Source organism: Erpetoichthys calabaricus, chromosome 1 (genome assembly GCF_900747795.2).
Source record: "Erpetoichthys calabaricus chromosome 1, fErpCal1.3, whole genome shotgun sequence".
Taxonomy (NCBI): domain Eukaryota; kingdom Metazoa; phylum Chordata; class Cladistia; order Polypteriformes; family Polypteridae; genus Erpetoichthys; species Erpetoichthys calabaricus.
In genome coordinates, this window is record NC_041394.2 from 128,361,384 (window position 1) to 128,383,733 (window position 22,350).

Below are 22,350 nucleotides of genomic sequence, written 5' to 3' on the forward strand. Positions count from 1 at the left end.
GAACTCGGCTGGTAGGTTGTTCCTAACATCTTGGAGAACTAACCACAGATCTTCTGTGGATGTAGGCTTCCTCACATCCTTCTGTCTCTTCATGTAATCAGGGCTCTGTGGGGGCCATACCATTACTTCCAGGACTTCTTGTTCTTCATTACGCTGAAGATAGTTCTTAATTACTTTGGCTGTATGCTTGGGGTCGTTGTCCTGCTGCAGAATAAATTTGGGGCCAATCATACGCCTCCCTGATGGCATTGCATGATGGATAAGTATCTGCCTGTATTTCCCAGCATTGAGAACACCATTAATCCTGACCAAATCTCCAACTCCATTTGCAGAAATGCAGCCCCAAACGTTCAAGGAACCTCCACCATGCTTCACTGTTGCCTGCAGACACTCATTATTGTACCGCTCTCCAGCCCTTCGATGAACAAACTGCCTTCTGCTACAGCCAAATATTTTAAATTTTGACTCATCAGTCCAGAGCCCCTGCTGCCATTTTTCTGCACCCCAGTTCCTATGTTTTCGTGCATACTTGAGTCGCTTGGCCTTGTTTCGAAGTCGGAGGTATGGCTTTTTGGTTGCAACTCTTCCATGAAGACCACTTCTGGCCAGTAGATGGGTGTACCTGGGTCCCACTGGTTTCTGCCGGTTCTGAGCTGATGGCACTGCTGGACATCTTCCGATTTCGAAGGGTAATGAGCTTGATGTGTCTTTCATCTGCTGCACTGTTTCTTTGGCTGACGTCTACGATCCTCAATGTTGCCCGTTTCTTTGTGCTTCTTCAAAAGAGCTTGAAATCCCAGTCTGCTTTGAAATCTTTGTCTGGGAGAGACCTTGCTGATGCAGTATAACTACCTTGTGTCTTGTTGCTGTGCTCAATCTTGCCAGGACATGAAACTATCTTTCACAACCTCACCTTGGTAGCAGAGTTTGGCTGTTCCTCACCCAGTTTTAAGTCTCCTACACAACTTTTTCTGTTTCAGTTAATGACTGTGTTTCAACCTATGTGTGACATTGATGATCATTAGCACCTGTTTAGTATAATTGGTTGATCATACACTTGACTAGAATCCTACAAAATCCATGACTTTGTGCAAGTGTACCTATAAGAATTGATGCTGGTTTGAAGGCAAAAGGTAGTTACATCAAATATTGATTTGATTTAGATTTTTCTTTTGTTCGCTCACTTTGCATTTTGTAAATTGATAACAATAAACAAATCATTATTTATATTTCTGAAAGCATTCTTAGTTTACAGCATTTTTTCACACCTGCCTAAACTTTTGCACAGTACTGTAGGTATCTACAAAGACCTAAGGCAGAAGGTGGCATGGCTCTACCGAACTTTCAATTTTATTACTGGGCAGCAAATATACTAGCTATAAAAACCTGGACATGGACACAAACAGATGAACAGGCTTGGTCCACAATAGAAATAAAATCCTGCAGTACTTCTTAATATTCCTTGCTTTGTACCCCAATAATACAAGTCATTGCCAATATACTAACAACCCAATTGTGTTTCACTCACTCAGAATATGGAACCAACATAGTAAGTATTTTAAGATAGAGAAGCTTATACAGTGGTGTGAAAAACTATTTGCCCCCTTCCTGATTTCTTATTCTTTTGCATGTTTGTCACACAAAATGTTTCTGATCATCAAATACATTTAACCATTAGTCAAATCTAACACAAGTAAACACAAAATGCAGTTTTTAAATGATGGTGTTTATTATTTAGGGAGAAAAAAAATCCAAACCTACATGGCCCTGTGTGAAAAAGTAATTGCCCCCTTGTTAAAAAATAACCTAACTGTGGTGTATCACACCTGAGTTCAATTTCCGTAGCCACCCCCAGGCCTGATTACTGCCACACCTGTTTCAATCAAGAAATCACTTAAATAGGAGCTGCCTGACACAGAGAAGTAGACCAAAAGCACCTCAAAAGCTAGACATCATGCCAAGATCCAAAGAAATTCAGGAACAAATGAGAACAGAAGTAATTGAGATCTATCAGTCTGGTAAAGGTTATAAAGCCATTTCTAAAGCTTTGGGACTCCAGCGAACCACAGTGAGAGCCATTATCCACAAATGGCAAAAACATGGAACAGTGGTGAACCTTCCCAGGAGTGGCCGGCCGACCAAAATTACCCCAAGAGCGCAGAGACGACTCATCCGAGAGGTCACAAAAGACCCCAGGACAACGTCTAAAGAACTGCAGGCCTCACTTGCCTCAATTAAGGTCAGTGTTCACGACTCCACCATAAGAAAGAGACTGGGCAAAAAACGGCCTGCATGGCAGATTTCCAAGACGCAAACCACTGTTAAGCAAAAAGAACATTAGGGCTCGTCTCAATTTTGCTAAGAAGCATCTCAATGATTGCCAAGACTTTTGGGAAAGTACCTTGTGGACTGATGAGACAAAAGTTGAACTTTTTGGAAGGCAAATGTCCCGTTACATCTGGCGTAAAAGGAACACAGCATTTCAGAAAAAGAACATCATACCAACAGTAAAATATGGTGGTGGTAGTGTGATGGTCTGGGGTTGTTTTGCTGCTTCAGGACCTGGAAGGCTTGCTGTGATAGATGGAACCATGAATTCTACTGTCTACCAAAAAATCCTGAAGGAGAATGTCCGGCCATCTGTTCGTCAACTCAAGCTGAAGCGATCTTGGGTGCTGCAACAGGACAATGACCCAAAACACACCAGCAAATCCACCTCTGAATGGCTGAAGAAAAACAAACTGAAGACTTTGGAGTGGCCTAGTCAAAGTCCTGACCTGAATCCAATTGAGATGCTATGGCATGACCTTAAAAAGGCGGTTCATGCTAGAAAACCCTCAAATAAAGCTGAATTACAACAATTTTGCAAAGATGAGTGGGCCAAAATTCCTCCAGGGCGCTGTAAAAGACTCATTGCAAGTTATCGCAAACGCTTGATTGCAGTTATTGCTGCTAAGGGTGGCCCAACCAGTTATTAGGTTCAGGGGGCAATTACTTTTTCACACAGGACCATGTAGGTTTGGATTTTTTTTTCTCCCTAAATAATAAAAACCACCATTTACAAACTGCATTTTGTGTTTACTTGTGTTATATTTGACTAATGGTTAAATGTGTTTGATGATCAGAAACATTTTGTGTGACAAACATGCAAAAGAATAAGAAATCAGGAAGGGGGCAAATAGTTTTTCACACCACTGTATCTGTGGCACCTCTGCACGAGAACCACCTTTTTCCACCTTCTCAAACGTACGCAGTTTTTAATGTCTGGAAAACATTCAGGATTAAATCACTTAAATGCTTTTACTACACTATTGGCATGTAAACTTATCTTGCTCAACTGGAAAAATCCTAACTCTCCTATTTTAAGTCAGTGGGTAACTGATGTTATATACTATTTGAAATTGGAAAAAAATCAAATTCTCACTTAGAGGATTTGTACAAAACATTTTCAAAACCTGGCAGGATCTAATCAATAACATTTTAGAATAAGCATTTAAATTGAGGAAGCATATTCTCTCCCCTCTTTTTTACTCTATTTATCTTTATTCATTTATTAATTTATCTGTTTACTTATTTTTACTAGCTTATAGTTTTACTCTGCCGGCCCAGTTCTCTTTCTCATGGGTGGAGGTTGATTTGTTTCACACCTATTTTTGTAAAACTTGACTTATTTGTATCATTAAAATAAAAAAAAATTGTTACTTGCTTTTAATCAAAATAAATAAAATAAACTGATATTTTGAAAAATAGAGGAAATATGACAAACATGCCAATCCATTATGATGCTTTTATAAAGCACATAAAAAATATCATAAAGGTATTAGCATCTGAAAATGTTAAGCTGCACTCGACTACAAAATGAACTTTAAAACACTCCGTTACCAAACATTTTGATTATACCTTGTGCAATAAAAATATTGTTTATGTTTGATAAAAACATAAAAGTTTTCAACAGAAACTAAAACTTAACACAAAACATATTTTATCATTTTCATAACAGGTTTTTTACTCCCCCAGATTAATGTGTTACAGTTTGAGATCCTAGAAGTTTGCACTCAGCTTTGCAATGTACTTGTGCACTAGTAGCAAAAACTTGTGCAAGAACATGTTGTGAAAGTTGCTAGTACTAATAAACAGTTTAAACTGAAAGTTTTTGTAAACAGTACCAAATACTGAATGCATATTTCAAGTATTTACCTTCTTTTCCACAATATAACCAATAGATTTTATAGTTTGGGATTGGCATACAGGTTATCTATATACTGTATCTATATTTGTAAACAAAATCCTCATTTTATTCTATATAGGTGTACAATCTGTTATCCACAACTCTGAATCAGGGAAACTTTGAAAAACAAGTGTAATTTTCTTCTCTAAGCTTCACATCGATGCCTATTCACATATCAACGATCAGGAAATGTTTCAAATTAGTACATCAAACAAAACCTAGTACTTGATAGAACACACCCTATCCACTTACATGGGCAAAACTGACAGATTAGGATTCAATAAGTATTTCATGTTCCATGCATAGTCACTGAAATAAAGACATGCAGAAATAATTAAAAATATTTTAAAAATATGCAAGAAAAACATGTTATGTGATGTATTTAATTATGTGGCATTGTTGCTATTTATTTGCACAAATATTTAATTTTGTCAGAAATATTCCTCCATAGGAAATTATCCTGTTTCCTACTAATCTTTATTTTATAGCAGCCCACAAGTAAAAGAACTGAACAATCTGTAATTATCTGTGGTATTTTCTCCACTTCTGCAGTGGGTTGGCACCCTGCCTGGGATTGGTTCCTGCCTTGTGCCCTGTGTTGGCTGGCATTGGCTCCAGCAGACCCCCGTGACCCTGTGTTCAGATTCAGCGGGTTGGAAAATGGATGGATGGATTTTCTCCACTTTGTACCAGTACAGATAAAACTGTTAATCTTATTATTTTTCAAGTCAAAGTTATTTCTTCACAAACATGGTATATGGATGTGCCAAGCAAAGTTGGTTCTAAAGTTAAGAGTTTTCTGTAAATTAAAAAAAAAAAAAAAAAAACTTTTCCCGCACTGGTGCTTTAAAGTGGAAGCTCTGGGGCATGGGTAAAAGCTTAAGAACTCACACTGTACAAAAATTTATACATATAATTTTGAAAAAAAAACAACCACTATTATTATGAGAACAAGCCATTTTTAAAGAAGACCAGCTATATAAAAATTGCTGATCAAAGAATATGGCAGAACAACATTAGTCAGCAGTGAAAAAATATGACTTAGATGGACAATTGTTAAATTTATTACAAAGTGGCATTTGCATAAACCAACATTGTTGTTGCTCATTAACAAATAACTTTAATGGGGAGCAACATGACAGTGATAACAGGTGCATCAATTTCCACATGCAGGGTATTGATGGTTGCGGATTAATTTGTATAGGTGTTCTGGTTATGCACAAAGTACTATATTCCTTATGGTTATTACTTATGAAGATTTTTTAATTAAAAGAGACAAGATGTATGGGTTAAACAGGCGTGCGGGGTATATTTGGGAAAATACAGTAATCCTGCATGAGAAAATACAGTGTAGGATGTACTATGCAAAAACTAAGCAGCTTGGCTGATTAAAACAGGATTTTTTTTTTTAACTAGAAGAAACACTACATTTTAACTATTTTAAAATTTACTTAACAGAAAAACTGCACCAGAGTTAAGTCAAATTAAAACTATGCTATAATAATACATTTGTAATTATGTAAATATATATATTATTATTTATTTTTTTATATATAAACTAGCTGTGTAAGCCCATGCTGTAAAAACCACGGGGTTCTAGAAGTGTCTTTAAAGAAGCAGCGACCACTGATCATCACATTGACATTAATGAGTATGCCGAAGCAGTGACGGGATACATTGACAAATGCATTGGAGATGTCACCGTCATCAAATCTGTCTCAACACGCACTAACCAGAAGCCATGGTTCACAGCAGAAGTTCACGAGCTGCTGAAAACAAGGGATGCTGCCTACAAAGCCAACGACGAAGTGGCACTCAGAGCACCCAGAACCAACCTGTCCCGAGGCATCAAGTTAGCAAAGTGGGAGTACTCAAAGAAAATTAGTGATCACTTCGCCTGCTCAAGAGATTCTCGGTGAATGTAGCAGGGCATCCAAACCATCACGGATTATAAGGCCCCACCGCGTATGTGTGTTAACGACACCTCTCTTCCAGACGCTCTTAACACCTTCTATGCCAGGTTTGAGATACAGAACAATAAACCAGCATGGAAGACCATCCCCTCGCCAGACAATCAAGTTCTGTCCCTGTCTGCAGCTAGTGTGAGAAGGACTCTCATCAGGGTCAACCCACACAAAGCTGCTGGACCCGATAACATACCTGGACGTGTTCTCAGAGCTTGTGCTGACCAGCTGACTGATGTCCTAGTGGACATCTTCAACATCTCCCTGAGCCAAGCTGTTGTGCCACAATGTTTTAAAAATACCACCATCAGACCTGTCCCAAAGACAGCCACAGCCTCGGAACTCAATGACTACCGCCCAGTGGCACTTACTCCAATCATTATGAAGTGCTTTGAGCGGTTAGTTTTGAGTCACATAAAGAACCAGCTGCCCCCCAAACTGGACCCTCTACAGTTTGCATATCAATCAAACCGATCAACTGACGATGCAATTTCAATGGCATTCCACCTGATCCTGTCACACCTGGATCACCGTAATGCACATGTAAGAATGCTGTTCATTGATTTCAGCTCAGCATTCAATACTATCATTCCCAGGCAGCTGATCAGTAAGCTGGATCTGCTCGGACTCAACACCACAACCTGCAACTGGATTCTGGACTTTCTCACTGAAAGACCTCAAACAGTACAGACTGGGAATATAAGATCTAACACCATCACACTGAGCACAGGTGCCCCCCAGGGTTGTGCTGAGCCCGCTACTCTTCACGCTGTTGACCCATAATTGCACCTCCAACTCTGACACAAACCACATTATCAAGTTCGCCGATGATACTACAGTAGTGGGACTCATCGAGAACGACGATAATGTGGCGTACAGAGAAGAGGTGGAACGGCTGGCACTTTAGTGCAAAGACAATAATCTGTCTCTTAATGTTGAAAAGACAAAAGAGTTGATTGTTGACTTCAGGAAGACAAAGGCTGTCCATCTCCCACTCAACATTGATGGCGTCACAGTAGACAGAGTGAAGAGCACCAAGTTCCTCGGTGTTCATATCACAGAGGACCTGTCCTGGACCAAAAACACCAACTATCTTACAAAAAGAGCCCAGCAGCGTCTTTAATTCCTGCGACGACTGAAGAAGGTGCACCTCCCTAAACCCATACTTACCACCTTCTACAGAGGCACCATAGAGAGCGTCCTGACCAGCTGCATTACAGTCTGGTATGGAAACTGCCATGCCTCCGACCGCAAAGCCCTTCAGAGGATTGTGCGGACTGCTGAGTGCATCATTGGCAGCTCTCTACCCAGTCTGCAGGAGATCTACACCTCACGCTGCCTTCATAAAGCCACTAGCATCATGGCTGACCCCCACCACCCCTCCCACCAACTGTTTACTCCTCTTCCATCTGGAAGACGACTCTGCAACATCAGGAGCAGGTCTGCGAGATTGTGCAATAGTTTCTTTCCCCAAGCAGTCCGGCTCCTGAACACCATACTGCCCTCCTCCACACTGGACTCTCTACTCCACACACTCTCTGGATTATATTATACCACTTAATACTGTATATATTTTTTTATCATAGTTATATATATATATATATATATATATATATATATATATATATATGTTATATATACAGTGGAACCTCGAGATACGATCACCTCTGTATACGAGAAATTCAAAATACGAGGAAAGTATGAGCGAAAAATTCAGATCTAAATACGAGCATTGACTCGCGTAACGAGCCACGAGCCAGGCTGTGGGTATAGCTCGCGGCTTAGCGAGGGGGCGTGGTAGCAGTTGCGAGCCGTGATCTGCGGTGTCTGCGTTTCTCACTTAAGTGCACAGGTGGGAAACTGCCCACATCCATGATTGTTCCTGTGGCTGATGGGCTGCAGCTGCCATGTCCTCCCCGCATATATAGAGAAGCGCGAGCCGGTTAAGGGGGAGAAGAAGTAAAAGAAAAGAGAGGAGAGAGAACGGAGGTTGCAGGAGGAGAAGGCAGGCAGGCAGGCAGCAGCAGCAGTAGGAAGTCGGCGCAGGAGAGCGAGCGAGTGCAGGCTCGCGTGTAGCTGAATAGTGAGCTGAACAGGCGAGCCAAACAGCTGAAGCAGGACAGTGTAGAGAAGGTCAGCTGCATTAAGAGTGTCTCGCCTGTTGCACAGCCCGCAGGTGAGACGCTAACAGAGAAGAAGCACCGGGGATTGTCATCTGTTTTTTAAAGACTGCATCCTTTTGACGTTTTAACCTCGTGTTAAAGGATTGTTATTCTTGTGTATTTTAAACCTCCACTTCACAACTGTTTTAAGGATTATTTATTTAAAGATTTATTGAATGCTCTACTGCACTTTGGACACCTGTTTTGATTCTTTTAATAATCAGTTATATTATTTACCAGTGTTATTTATTAAAGGTAGACTACAGTATATATAATTTATCAGTGTTATTTGTTAGGAAAATTGATTTTTATGTTAATATATTTGGGGTGTGGAACGGATTAACTGGATTTCCATTATTTTCAATGTGGAAGTTTGTTCTAGATACGAGAAATTCGCTATACAAGCTCAGTGCTGGAACGAATTAAACTCGTATCTAGAGGTTCCACTGTATATATATATATATATATATATATATATATATATATATATATATATATATTGTGTATTGCACATTTTGACTCTGGAGGACGATATTTCGTCCTACTGTGTACTGTAAGTATATTGTTAGGATGACAATAAAGCTCTACTTGACTTGACTATTGAAATTGTCACAAAAAAAACTGAAATGTAGAGATGTCAGGTAATTGGAAGGAACTACTTTGGGTATCTTTCTCCTAGGTGGTTTCATGTTGCCGACGTGCTCGCATCATTTCTGCATTAGTGGCTAAGCGATTGTCTTTCTTCAGAGGTCTTCTTTTGCCGCCATTCTCGAGTCACTTGTGTATTAGCGGCGGGAGGAAAAGTAAAAGGGACACTGTTGTGCCGATGTGCTTGACTTGCTTCTGAATTAGCTGCAAAGCAAGTGACTCTTCTGAGGTTTTGCTTTGCTGACATGCTGGCCTTGCTTGTGTATCCTCGGAGGTGGAGCCCTTACCCCGACTCCACCTCTCACTTCTGGGCCAGAAAGACACACATACACACCACGTAGATGTTTATATATAAGATAATGTTTCTAAATGTTGTACAAATTATGAATATTTGCATTTATCTTGACAGTATTCGATTATATTTAAAAAAGATTTATCTTTAACACTAGAATTACCAGAGCCTACGAAAAAACTCGTAAATCCGTCCCACCTTAAATCGCGTCTTAAATCCGTTTGCACCTCTCCGCCAGAATCCTTTGTCATCTAAATGTGCTGATAAAGCTACTAGCAGCCAGCTATTCCATCCCCCCACCGACTTAGAATGAACTTCTCTCCTAGCTCAAGCCTTGCCTTGATTTGATTACCTGGGATTGAAGTGGAGTTTTACAGTGGAAATAATTCTAGCGTTATTTGGAATACACGCATTTCATGTGTGTTCCATTTCTATAGTTGGCTGTGCAAACACATTTTTAAAACAGAAACGTTTTTCATATTCTAATAGTAAATGACAAAATGTAGGCATAAACTATATAACGTATGAAGCCTGAAGTCCATATATCAAAGAAACACTTTCACAAAAGGTACAAATAAAAGAACACGTGCGCCTTCATGCAAAAAAAAAAAAAAAAAAAAAAGCCGCGTTAGCATGCCACATTGACTTTCTTACTACAACCGCCGTGGTGGCGTAATGGTATCAGCCCCTGACTGGGAATCAGAGGGTGGCGAGTTCGATTCCGCACGGCTCCACTTCGAAAAATTAACTGCTCTTATTCTTACAATTTTAGAATAACAATATAAATTTGATTTCAGTCTGTAACAGGCGGTGTAACTTATGATACTGGTAAAGGTTAGCTTTTTTTTTTTTTTTTTTTTAATTCACTTTTCATTCTCGCAGTCACATTCAGAATCAATCCATACAACCCCATCTGACACAGCTGGTTTCACATAAATAAAAGTGCACTTTTATTCAAGACTATAACCGAAGAATAAAGAAAGCAAGTTACAGTTGGTGGTTGATACAACAGCTTGCGTGGTGCAATGTTAAGAACTGCTGATTTCCGATCCGTGCTATATAAAATCATCACATTCAAATATTAACAGTTCCCACACACCCAAGGTCCGCCATTCCTACATTTACAACATGTGTACTTGTTGCAGTGTACACACCTCTCTGTGCTATGGTTCCTATTACAGTGAATGAGCACCTGACACTGTACTTTCTTCCCTGGGGGAAGCTGAGGTCTTAGAACGGAAGTTTGTTGACGCTGTATCATCTTTTCTTTTTCCATCGCCTTTTCCTGTAAGAAGCGACGACGAAGTTCCTCTGCAAGGTGAGCCATGAACACTCTTCTTTTCTCAGCGGACCCCGTGCATGCCTTATACAGTACGTGTGCGTTCATCGCTGCTAGGTCAAGGATGTTGTACAACACAGCAACCGGCCACCTGCGTGTTCCTGTGCGCACTGAACAAGCACGCGCCGTCTGGTCCATGATGTCAACGCCACGCTGGGGAAAAATGAAAGACAAATATATGTGACATTTTGAAGAAATCATTTTATCACCAGAAGAGCACCAGAATACTTCGTCACACTAATATTTTTTTCATTAGCATACCTTCATGTGGTTGTAGTCTGTGACCGTGTTTGTTTTTTTTTTTTTTTATCTTGCCCAATCTCCACATCATGGTGCATTGTGCTGAGAATGCAGACAGACTTCATCTTTTTGGGCACATACACTGTCAGCATGGCACTGGGAGATCTAAACACCAGCGTGGAGAATTGTTCGTGTACTGAACTGACTTTAGCTGCAGGTGGAAGTTCCCGTCGCACTTTATTCATGGTGCCAAGCAGAGCTGTATTGCGGTGCAGCAGTCTATTAGCCAGCGAAAGTGACGTGAAGAAGTTGTCTGTTGTTACGGTTCTGCCTTTGTCCAGAAATGGCTCCATAAGCTTTATGACCACAGACTCGGAAAGTCTTTCTCCTGTGGGACGACTGGGATCTTTTCCTAAATAAGGAGTGGCATTGCACATGTACTTTGTCTCCAAATCTGCCGCAATCCAAAAAGGCAGAACCGTAACAACAGACAACTTCTTCACGTCACTTTCGCTGGCTAATAGACTGCTGCACCGCAATACAGCTCTGCTTGGCACCATGAATAAAGTGCGACGGGAACTTCCACCTGCAGCTAAAGTCAGTTCAGTACACGAACAATTCTCCACGCTGGTGTTTAGATCTCCCAGTGCCATGCTGACAGTGTATGTGCCCAAAAAGATGAAGTCTGTCTGCATTCTCAGCACAATGCACCATGATGTGGAGATTGGGCAAGATAAAAAAAAAAAAAAACAAACACGGTCACAGACTACAACCACATGAAGGTATGCTAATGAAAAAAATATTAGTGTGACGAAGTATTCTGGTGCTCTTCTGGTGATAAAATGATTTCTTCAAAATGTCACATATATTTGTCTTTCATTTTTCCCCAGCGTGGCGTTGACATCATGGACCAGACGGCGCGTGCTTGTTCAGTGCGCACAGGAACACGCAGGTGGCCGGTTGCTGTGTTGTACAACATCCTTGACCTAGCAGCGATGAACGCACACGTACTGTATAAGGCATGCACGGGGTCCGCTGAGAAAAGAAGAGTGTTCATGGCTCACCTTGCAGAGGAACTTCGTCGTCGCTTCTTACAGGAAAAGGCGATGGAAAAAGAAAAGATGATACAGCGTCAACAAACTTCCGTTCTAAGACCTCAGCTTCCCCCAGGGAAGAAAGTACAGTGTCAGGTGCTCATTCACTGTAATAGGAACCATAGCACAGAGAGGTGTGTACACTGCAACAAGTACACATGTTGTAAATGTAGGAATGGTGAACCTTGGGTGTGTGGGAACTGTTAATATTTGAATGTGATGATTTTATATAGCACGGATCGGAAATCAGCAGTTCTTAACATTGCACCACGCAAGCTGTTGTATCAACCACCAACTGTAACTTGCTTTCTTTATTCTTCGGTTATAGTCTTGAATAAAAGTGCACTTTTATTTATGTGAAACCAGCTGTGTCAGATGGGGTTGTATGGATTGATTCTGAATGTGACTGCGAGAATGAAAAGTGAATTAAAAAAAAAAAAAAAAAAAGCTAACCTTTACCAGTATCATAAGTTACACCGCCTGTTACAGACTGAAATCAAATTTATATTGTTATTCTAAAATTGTAAGAATAAGAGCAGTTAATTTTTTGAAGTGGAGCCGTGCGGAATCGAACTCGCCACCCTCTGATTCCCAGTCAGGGGCTGATACCATTACGCCACCACGGCGGTTGTAGTAAGAAAGTCAATGTGGCATGCTAACGCGGCTTTTTTTTTTTTTTTTTTTTTGCATGAAGGCGCACGTGTTCTTTTATTTGTACCTTTTGTGAAAGTGTTTCTTTGATATATGGACTTCAGGCTTCATACGTTATATAGTTTATGCCTACATTTTGTCATTTACTATTAGAATATGAAAAACGTTTCTGTTTTAAAAATGTGTTTGCACAGCCAACTATAGAAATGGAACACACATGAAATGCGTGTATTCCAAATAACGCTAGAATTATTTCCACTGTAAAACTCCACTTCAATCCCAGGTAATCAAATCAAGGCAAGGCTTGAGCTAGGAGAGAAGTTCATTCTAAGTCGGTGGGGGGATGGAATAGCTGGCTGCTAGTAGCTTTATCAGCACATTTAGATGACAAAGGATTCTGGCGGAGAGGTGCAAACGGATTTAAGACGCGATTTAAGGTGGGACGGATTTACGAGTTTTTTCGTAGGCTCTGGTAATTCTAGTGTTAAATAATATTATAATTTAGTTATTTTTGAATTAAAAGGAGATTTCCATTGGTTTAAAAAAAAAAAAGTATACTTTGGCAATATGTTACAAGTATACACCATAGGTATAAGTCTGAATTCAACATTTTATTATTTCAATTGAGCACAGACTGCCATTAATACTTTACTTACAATATGGGTATGTATGAAAAACTGAGAAATGAACAAGGAACTACAGAAAAAAGGTCTATGTTAAGATAAGATCTTCTCTTAACTTTCTTTTGAACTAAATAACCAACCTATGTATGCTCCAGTTTTCCTTTCCCAAAGAATTATATAAATTAAGATTGTACTTTTGTCATGTTGTATTGGTTATCTGCTTTTCAACAACAAATTATCACCCCAGAAGTATTTTTTACAGTGCTTTAGATTTACAATCATTTTAAAAAAATGCAAGTGTTGTTGCATAGGAGTGTAAACTAAACAATAACAGTAAAAACACCTTCTCATTTCTTTAAAAAAAAAAAGCTTCAAATATCCAATGCTGACAATGCTGTTTCTTTACTAAATAAAATTAGTTAAAACAGAGTCTTTTTCTTGTAATTTTTTCAATCTAATCCAATGGTTCTTAACCTGAGGTATGTGGAACCCTAGGGGTCCATGGATGGGTATCAGGGGTTCTGTGAAGGTTAGATAAAAATTAACATTCATATTCACTAAACAGACCGGTACTGTTGATTTAGAGTTGTAGTAGTAATGGTAGTACAAAATGTAGTAGCAGTAGATCTGTTTTTAATTCCACAAGAGGATTGAATTTCATAATTATAATGAGTGGCCATTACTTTTTGCGGGCGGCACGGTGGCGCAGTGGGTAGCGCTGCTGCCTCGCAGTTGGGACACCTGGGGACCTGGGTTCGATTCCCGGGTCCTCCCTGCGTGGAGTTTGCATGTTCTCCCCGTGTCTGCGTGGGTTTCCTCCGGGCGCTCCGGTTTCCTCCCACAGTCCAAAGACATGCAGGTTAGGTGGATTGGCGATTCTAAATTGGCCCTAGTGTGTGCTTGGTGTGTGGGTGTGTTTGTGTGTGTCCTGCGGTGGGTTGGCACCCTGCCCAGGATTGGTTCCCTGCCTTGTGCCCTGTGTTGGCTGGGATTGGCTCCGGCAGACCCCCGTGACCCTGTGTTCGGATTCAGCGGGTTGGGAAATGGATGGATGGATGGATGGATTACTTTTTGCATAAAAAAGGAGTGTTTTTTTAGATTGTTTACTTTAAAGTTTAATAACACTTTGTGTATGTCACATATGCATGAGACAATCAAATCTCGATAAATAATGTACATTATATTCATTGCATGTAAAGTTATGTTTATGTGAAAATTTCTGGGGAAGGAGGTCAATAGCTTTCATCAGATTCTTAAAGGGGTCCATGACTCAAAAAAGGTTAAGAATCATTGGATTAGATTCTAATCCAAACCTGGAGAATAAAGTTGATGTGTTATTTAAGACTCTCCGATGAAAGCAATTCTACTGAATTATATTAAAGATACGAATAAACCATAAACAGTACACTGAACCAAGAGTTGTTTCAAATTCACTATCTTATGAACATCAAAGAAGTGTACCTGAATGTCAGTTGGCTTTGCTAAAACTGTGCCAGTTCCAGATTGACTGAGGGTTGTGACTCTAGTAGGCTGTCCTCGCAGGGTCACAGTGATGGTTGTGGGAGCTTTCAGTCCTGAAAGGATAAAAAAGAAAATAGAAACATCTTTTAATATAGTGCAAACCGTTTTTTATAAAGTGTTCAGAAAACCAGAAGCTTTGTTTTAAGAGTTTAACCATAAAAGACCTTTCTGTCTTCAAGTAGTTGTTATCAATAGGGTTAAGGGTGGATTGCTATCTGATATTTAATAATGTTATTAAGAATGAACTGCAAACCTACTAAAATACAAAAAGAAAATGATTGATTACTTCATTAACGCTACTGTATGTAATGTTGGTGTTAAACTTATAGTGAACATGTGAGAGATATTGCATTATTTGTTATGATCATTGTGTTATTCAATCATTTTTTCAAACTGAACAGTAAATAAAACTTTACATAAGAGACAATTCTCATAAATGAAGAACACCACCATCTTCAAGGCGCCATGTGTATTTTTTGTTTATTACCAAATATCTTAACCAATCAGAGCGATCTAAAGCCTCCCATCCATCCAATTCAATTGCATGAGGTACAAGTAAACACTCACCCACACTGGAGGGTTCAGTCCATCACAGTACACAGTTCCATATTACATGAACATCTTTGGAATATGGCGGCTAACTGAAATAATCTATGATTTTTTTTACATTTTTTTTTTTTTGCAGAGATTGTAGGGTTAACACCAGGGGATAAGGTAGGTTAAGTTGTGACATTTTACTGAAATTGCTCTCTAAGATCTACCTCACTTCAAACACATTTCAATTTACAAAAGACAATTTGGGAGAAAATAATCCAGTATAATTCCACTGATTTGAGAAAATCATATTGTAGTCAATACAGAAACATACTGTACCAATGGAAAATATATATTAAACAGGTTTATTCAGCAAAATGTGATTGTCTACAAGCTCTTACATTTCACTGTTAATATGCTATTTATGAGGAGATGGGGATTAAAAAAAAATAAAAAGTTCAAAAAGTTCTAATATTTTTCAAAGAAATAAAAGCCCCCAGATGGTGTACTGACCTTCTCTTGAAAACACTTGAAAGAACATCAGTTTGCCATTCATTGTAAGCTCTCATTTGACTCACAGAATGATGTGTGTCTATATGTAGCACCTAAATTATATTCTCATTTCTTCTCTTCTCTAATGAAGTACTCACCAGAAGTCTGGTTGGTGATATGAGCCAAACCTGGAAGGGAACTGGCAAGCTTTGCAAGCCCACCATTAGTGAGGAGCTGATGTATTGCTGTAGGCTTAGTACTTGCTGATGTTGCTGCTGGAAGTGTCCTAACAAGTGTGCTGCTTCCTGTTGTTATAGCACTTAGAGACTGGCATTGTGTCTTCGCTCCAGATGCCTGATAAAGACGAGAGAAAGTTTTGAGGACCATCTTCTAACATTTTTATTGTAATTACATTTAAAAAAGAATATTCATATTACACATGATAAAAATGTTTGGTTGAACTGAGTGCTTACTTAATTAAGCTCATCCTGTGAATTTTAATAATTACTATCATAAAGAAAATTGAATGCAACAGAAAAACAGAAAGCATAATACAAATGACTGAGATACTTTGATCAGCCACAACATTAAAACCATCTGCCTAATATTGTTGAGGTTCTCCTCATGATGTCAAAACAGCTCAGACCCATTGAGGAATGGACTCCACAAGACCTTTGAAGGTGTCTTGTGGTATCTGGCACCAAGATGTTAGCAGCAGATATTTTAGGATGAGAGGCAAGGCCTTCATTGATCTGACTTGTTTTTCTAGCACACCCCACAGACGCTTGATCTTAGTGAGTTCTGGGCAATCTGGAGTCCAAGTCAACACCTTGAACTATGTATCGGGTCTCTCATAGGGGTGGGCGGTATGACCAAAATTCTATATCACAGTATGTTTCGAAATTATCCCGGTTTCACTGTATTCAATGGTATTATTTTCCCATGCATGTGTGGATGTTAACCACATTCTGCACTGCAATTACTGCAGTAGACTGGCTAAGAATAATCTATTCCACTGTCATGAGCATTGTACAAAAAAAAAACATTTTAATGTGCACACAAGTATTAATACAGGTTTGCATGGTCCCATAAAGTGATAGTTTTCAAGGGGGTGGCAGTAATGAAGAGAAGGCATCACATTGCATGACAGATGCAGTCAAAATATAGAACCTTTTTATTGAACAAAGTTTGCAAACAACTTAAACTAAAATTTTGACAACATATTTTCAACCATCCATAGAGGCATTTAGACTTAGTAAAATATCCAGAGGTGCTTGTCAAAAGTTGTATTGCACTGAACATGTCTTAGAAAAGGAATAAACAGTAAATATTTTTTGTGAACCAACTACACTTTCTGCTAATGTTAACAATCTCTGTCCACTAATACGTTAAAGTGACTTTTTAAACAACTTTACCATCATTAAACTGCATAATATTTAAACTAATAAATAATAACAATAAAATAAATAATAATATTATTACTGATAGTTGCACTATTACTTCAAGACTTCAAGCCCAGGTGCATTACACAGTATTCACCAAATTAAAATAAAATAAAACAAGTGCAACTTGGTGATGACATCTTTACCAACTGAACCATCATTTAGGTACATTGCATTAACATGAACCTTGCTTCAAGCTAAGCTATATACATAAATAATAAAACTGCAACGTGCACTTATAATGCTATTTGTGGTATAGCCCTATGGAATCGTATTAGGGCCACGGTGAAGAAAAAAAAAATACGGACACAGGGAAGAAAAAAACAAACTATATGTCGAGAATAAAGTCGACATGTTGACTTTATTCTCGACATTTCCACTTTAATTTTGACGCTTATGTAGAGATTAAAGTCGACATTTCCACTTTTTAATCTATCTATACATATTAATAAAAGGCAAAGCCCTCACTGACTGACTGACTGACTCATCACTAATTCTCGAACTTCCCGTGTAGGTGGAAGGCTGAAATTTGGCAGGCTCATTCCTTACAGCTTACTTACAAAAGTTAGGCAGGTTTCATTTCGAAATTCTACGCGTAATGGTCATAACTGGAACATGTTTTTTGTCCATATACTCTAATAGAGGAGGCGGAGTCACATACTCTAATGGAGGAGGCGGAGTCACGTATCGCGTCATCACACCTCCTACGTAATCACGTGAACTAAAAACAAGGAAGAGATTTACAACACGAGTCAAACGCGGGAACGAAGGTAAATGACGTTAATTTTTGAGTGTCTTTTAATACTGTGTAAGCATACATATTAACATATGTGCAATTAAACGTGTGCATTTACGGGGTGATTTCTCAGGCTTAAAAGCTCGCCTTTTACTAAAAAGGTAAATGCAAAACTATTTTCAATCATTCTATGATCTGCTTCTCACAACTGAAGGCACCGTGGCTGATGTTACGTCACTTGCTGTCCAACCATAAGCGTTACCTGGTAGGTAACCAGCCACTCACTTCACTCCCTTACGGGAATCGAACCTCTGAGGTTTTCTTTTGTTCTTAATTAAAATTTAAAAGCAATACTTCATCGCTGCTAAGCCCCTCTAGCGCTGACGTCCGAGGTTCGATTACCGTAAGCAAGTGCAGTGAGTGTGTAATTACATTCACAGCATTCGTAGTCTGATTCACAATCTGATTGTATGGGTGGTTACCTACCAGGTAACGCTTATAGTTGGCCACCAAGTCAGGTCGAAGTGATCACTCGAGTAAAGGCAGCTTCACAAAAAAACAGATCCTTAACAAACTGTTATTAGTATACTTTCCCTCAATTTAAAAAGGTTTTATTTTCTTCTTAATAAAAATTTAAAAGCGGTACTTCGCCGGTGCGAAGCGCATGGATTTGACCGACTGACACATACAGACATATTCATGAGTGCAGGTACTTCGGAAAGAAAGCACCGTGTAAACCTAAAGTTTAAATTAAGTTCATAGACCTACAAAAGGTTGCCATTCATTTGAGGCAAGATTGCTTTTCTTCTGTACAACTATACGTTGCATTCTCAAGAGTGTGCTTGCACGGCTTCGGATATATATATATATATATATATATATATATATATATATATATATATATATATATATATATATATATATATATTTGCAGTTGGAGATCCACAAAGGGAGAAAAAACGAATCACGTATCATAAAATAGTTTTATTCCTGAGCTTTCAACCCCTATCAGGGGTCTTCATCAGAGGATAATGCTTAGACTTACAAGAATCAAAGGCAATATATAGCATCACATTCAGTATTGGGGTGGGGGGGTATTTGGCGGTGACTAAGTCAGTATGATCAAGGGGGGGGGGGGGGTGTATCGTTTAATTAAAGTGCATATGTCCTTCTTAAGTTGGCATATGCTGGGTTTATGTCCAAGTGTCTGTTGATGGCGTTTTCATCTGATAGCCAAGACTCGGCCAACTCTCTGGCGCTTTTTGTACTGGCCTTAAATTTTACTTTTACGTTGTCCCAGATGAATGTGTGTCCTGTCGATTTAGTATGTGCATATATCAAAGATAGTGCGTCCTTTCTTCTGACGGCGTTGCGATGTTCCTGTACACGTGTTGAGATTTTTTTTGACGTTTGTCCTATGTATACAGCTGAGCAAGAATTGCATGGAATACTATAAACTGCGTTTCGTGTTTCGGCTGTCGATTTCTTGTTTTTAGCATTAAACAGGACCATGCGCAGATTGTTGGTGGGTTTATGTGCTATTTTGATGCCCCACTTGGTCAGGGTGCGTGCCGTGCCTTCTGACACATTATGGTGATACGGGAGTGAGTGCCAGGTGGGGTGGGAGTTCTGATTTACGTCGCTTGTATGCTGATTCCTATATATATATATATACACACACACACACATATATATATATATATATATATGTAGATATGTATATATGTGTATATATATGTAGATATGTGTATATATATGTAGATATGTAAATATGTATATGTATATATACGTGTCTGTATGTGTATATATATATATATATATATATATATATATATATATATATATATATATATATGTGTGTGTATGTATATATATATATATATATATATATATATATATATATGTATGTATGTATGTACATATGTGTATATGTAGATATGTATTTATATGTGTTTATGTATATGTATATATATGTTTACATAACCTCTTTAACACACTACTTCTCCGCTGCGAAGAGTGGGTATTTTGCTAGTTTTATAATTAAAGTAGAATGTCGTAAACTAAACTTCATCCTAAAATCAATGTTTAATTTACTAGATTTTCTCAAACCCCGTCATAAGTTAATGCAGCACATTAAATGCTTTGTGTTAAGTGTTCCCCGACCCAGCTGTTAATCACTACGCTTTTTAAACTGACTTCCTCCACACTAAGAGGATGCAGTGATCACCGCACAGAATCCATTCACTTCATGATATTCCTGCTCTCTGAAAATTTAGAATACGAAGATAAATACTTGATATCATTTTCATGATGAAATGCATTAAAGCAGGTATTAAACATGCACGGTAGTGAGGCAGTAGTGCTGCTCCCTCGCAGTAAGGGGTCCCCAGATGTATGTTCAGTGTAGAGAACTTTATGGCAGGTGTGACGAGGCTCCAAAAAACTGGATGTATGAATGGATATCGCAAAGGTTTAACTTAAATATTGTGTAAATGTTGGGTTTGTGATCTGGTGGTCGGAGACACGAACACAGAATTCAATGGATGTTCTTCTGAGCGGGCTTTCTTTATTGCACGCATGCTGTCTTTATCTGACGTACCAAAACCCCAGTTCCTATCCTTCCCTTTTCTTTCTCCACACAACCAATCACCACACGATAAACGTCTTTGTGAAATTAAAACTAGTTATAAACTTAGCCCACGGAGTGTTCAGAACTTTAAAAATATCTTGTTTAATTATGCTATCCATTCAGGGTTGCGCCCATCACAGCAAGCATTGTGTGCGAGGCAGGAGCAAATCCTGAACGAGTCGCCAGCGCATCGCTGGGTGAATACGAGCAAAACATACACTAGCAGTGTCAATGCAGCATAACAAAACCCCACATCCTACATGACTTTGAAAGGAAACTGAAGCACGCCAAGTAAACCCACCAGAAAAACATGCAAATTCAAGGCAGGGTACACCCGAGACACACTTGCTGCGAGGCAGCAGTGCAACCTCCACGCCGCCATGCCCCCACATGATTAATACATGCTTTAATGCATTTCATCATGAAAATGATATGAAGTATCTATCTTTGCATTCTAACTGTTCAGACAGCAGGAATATAATGAAGTGAATGTATTCTGTGCGGCAATCACTGTCGGTGCCTCCTCAGTACAAGAGGAAGTCAGTTTAAGAAGCACGTACCAATTTAAGATGGCTCGGGGAACACTTAACACAAAGCATTTAATGTGCTATATAACTTATGACGGGGTTTGAGAAAATCTAGTACATTAAATATTCATTTTATGATGAAGTTTAGTTTACGATGTTCTCCTTTAATGACAAATTACAAGAATAAAGTCAACATGTCGACTTTAATCTTGACATAAACGGTGAGAATAAAGTAGAAATGTCGAGAATAAAGTTAACATGTCGACTTTATTCTCGTCATAAGCATCGAGATTAAAGTGGAAATGTCAACAATAAAGTCAACGTGTCGTCACACTATTACACAGTACCCAGGTACATTACACTGTATTGAAAACAAATAAAACAAGTACAACTTGGCTTGCAGTATTATCTAGTAGTATAGAAACAGTATTTACACATTTGAACATAATGGTCCACATCCGACCTTTTAAAACCAAAGTATCTCCAGGCAACGGACGTGACTCCTTTTTTTCGGGAAAAGTTCTACTGTGTCATCATGTTTAACTTTATCCTCAGCTACAGCTTCAGTTTCAGAATGTTCTCTGTCCATTTTCACCATGCAATACCTACACTACCACTACCTATTTAGTGGTGTAGCAGTGAAAAAGAGACCCTGCGCAACACCTCTGTGATTAGCGGTGTAGCAGTGAAAAAGGTCCCCACTTGAAAATTTTCCCACTGCGCCACGTTTCGAACGTCGTTTAGGCAATTTAAACCAGTGTTGCGGTATAAGAAAAATCCATACCATAACAAAAATAAAAAATGGTTTTCAGTATGAACCGGTATACCACCCAGCACTAGTCTCTCAAACCATTCCTGAACATTTTTTGCAGTGCACCAAGGTTCACTATCCTGCTGGAAAGGAATACCGTCATCATGATGGAGTGAACTGTATGTGGTCTGCAAAAATTTTTAGTTAGGTGGTACATGTCAAAGTAACATTTACATGAATAACAGGACCCAAAGTTTCTCAGCAGAACATTGTCCAGAGAATCACACTGTGTCCGCCAGCTTGCCTTCCTCCCATAGTTCATCCTACTGCCATTTCTTCCTCAAGTAAACAATGTACACACACCTGACTATTCACATAATCTATAAGACAATGTGATTAATCAGACTTGGCCTCCTTCTTCCATTGATCCATGGTCCAGTTCGAACACTAACATGCTCATTGTAGGTGCTTCCTTCA

The 22,350-nt window shown here is 39.0% G+C and overlaps 1 protein-coding gene and 1 long non-coding RNA gene across 4 annotated transcripts in view; one reads left to right on the plus strand and one right to left on the minus strand.

Moving 5' to 3' along the window:
- kansl3 (KAT8 regulatory NSL complex subunit 3) overlaps window positions 1-22,350 on the minus strand; it is a 159,900-nt gene that overhangs the window by 30,519 nt on the left and 107,031 nt on the right. For all 3 annotated transcript variants that reach the window (XM_028806093.2, XM_028806084.2, XM_028806102.2), the window contains 2 exons: window positions 15,947-16,142; window positions 14,703-14,815 (listed from right to left, as the gene is read on the minus strand). In XM_028806093.2, coding sequence (XP_028661926.1) covers window positions 14,703-14,815; window positions 15,947-16,142 — 309 coding nt within the window. The remainder of the gene's footprint in view (window positions 1-14,702; window positions 14,816-15,946; window positions 16,143-22,350) is intronic.
- On the plus strand, window positions 16,445-22,024 carry LOC127530031 (uncharacterized). The gene is made up of 2 exons (XR_007936567.1): window positions 16,445-16,627; window positions 21,957-22,024. It is a non-coding gene; the product is annotated as an uncharacterized LOC127530031 (long non-coding RNA).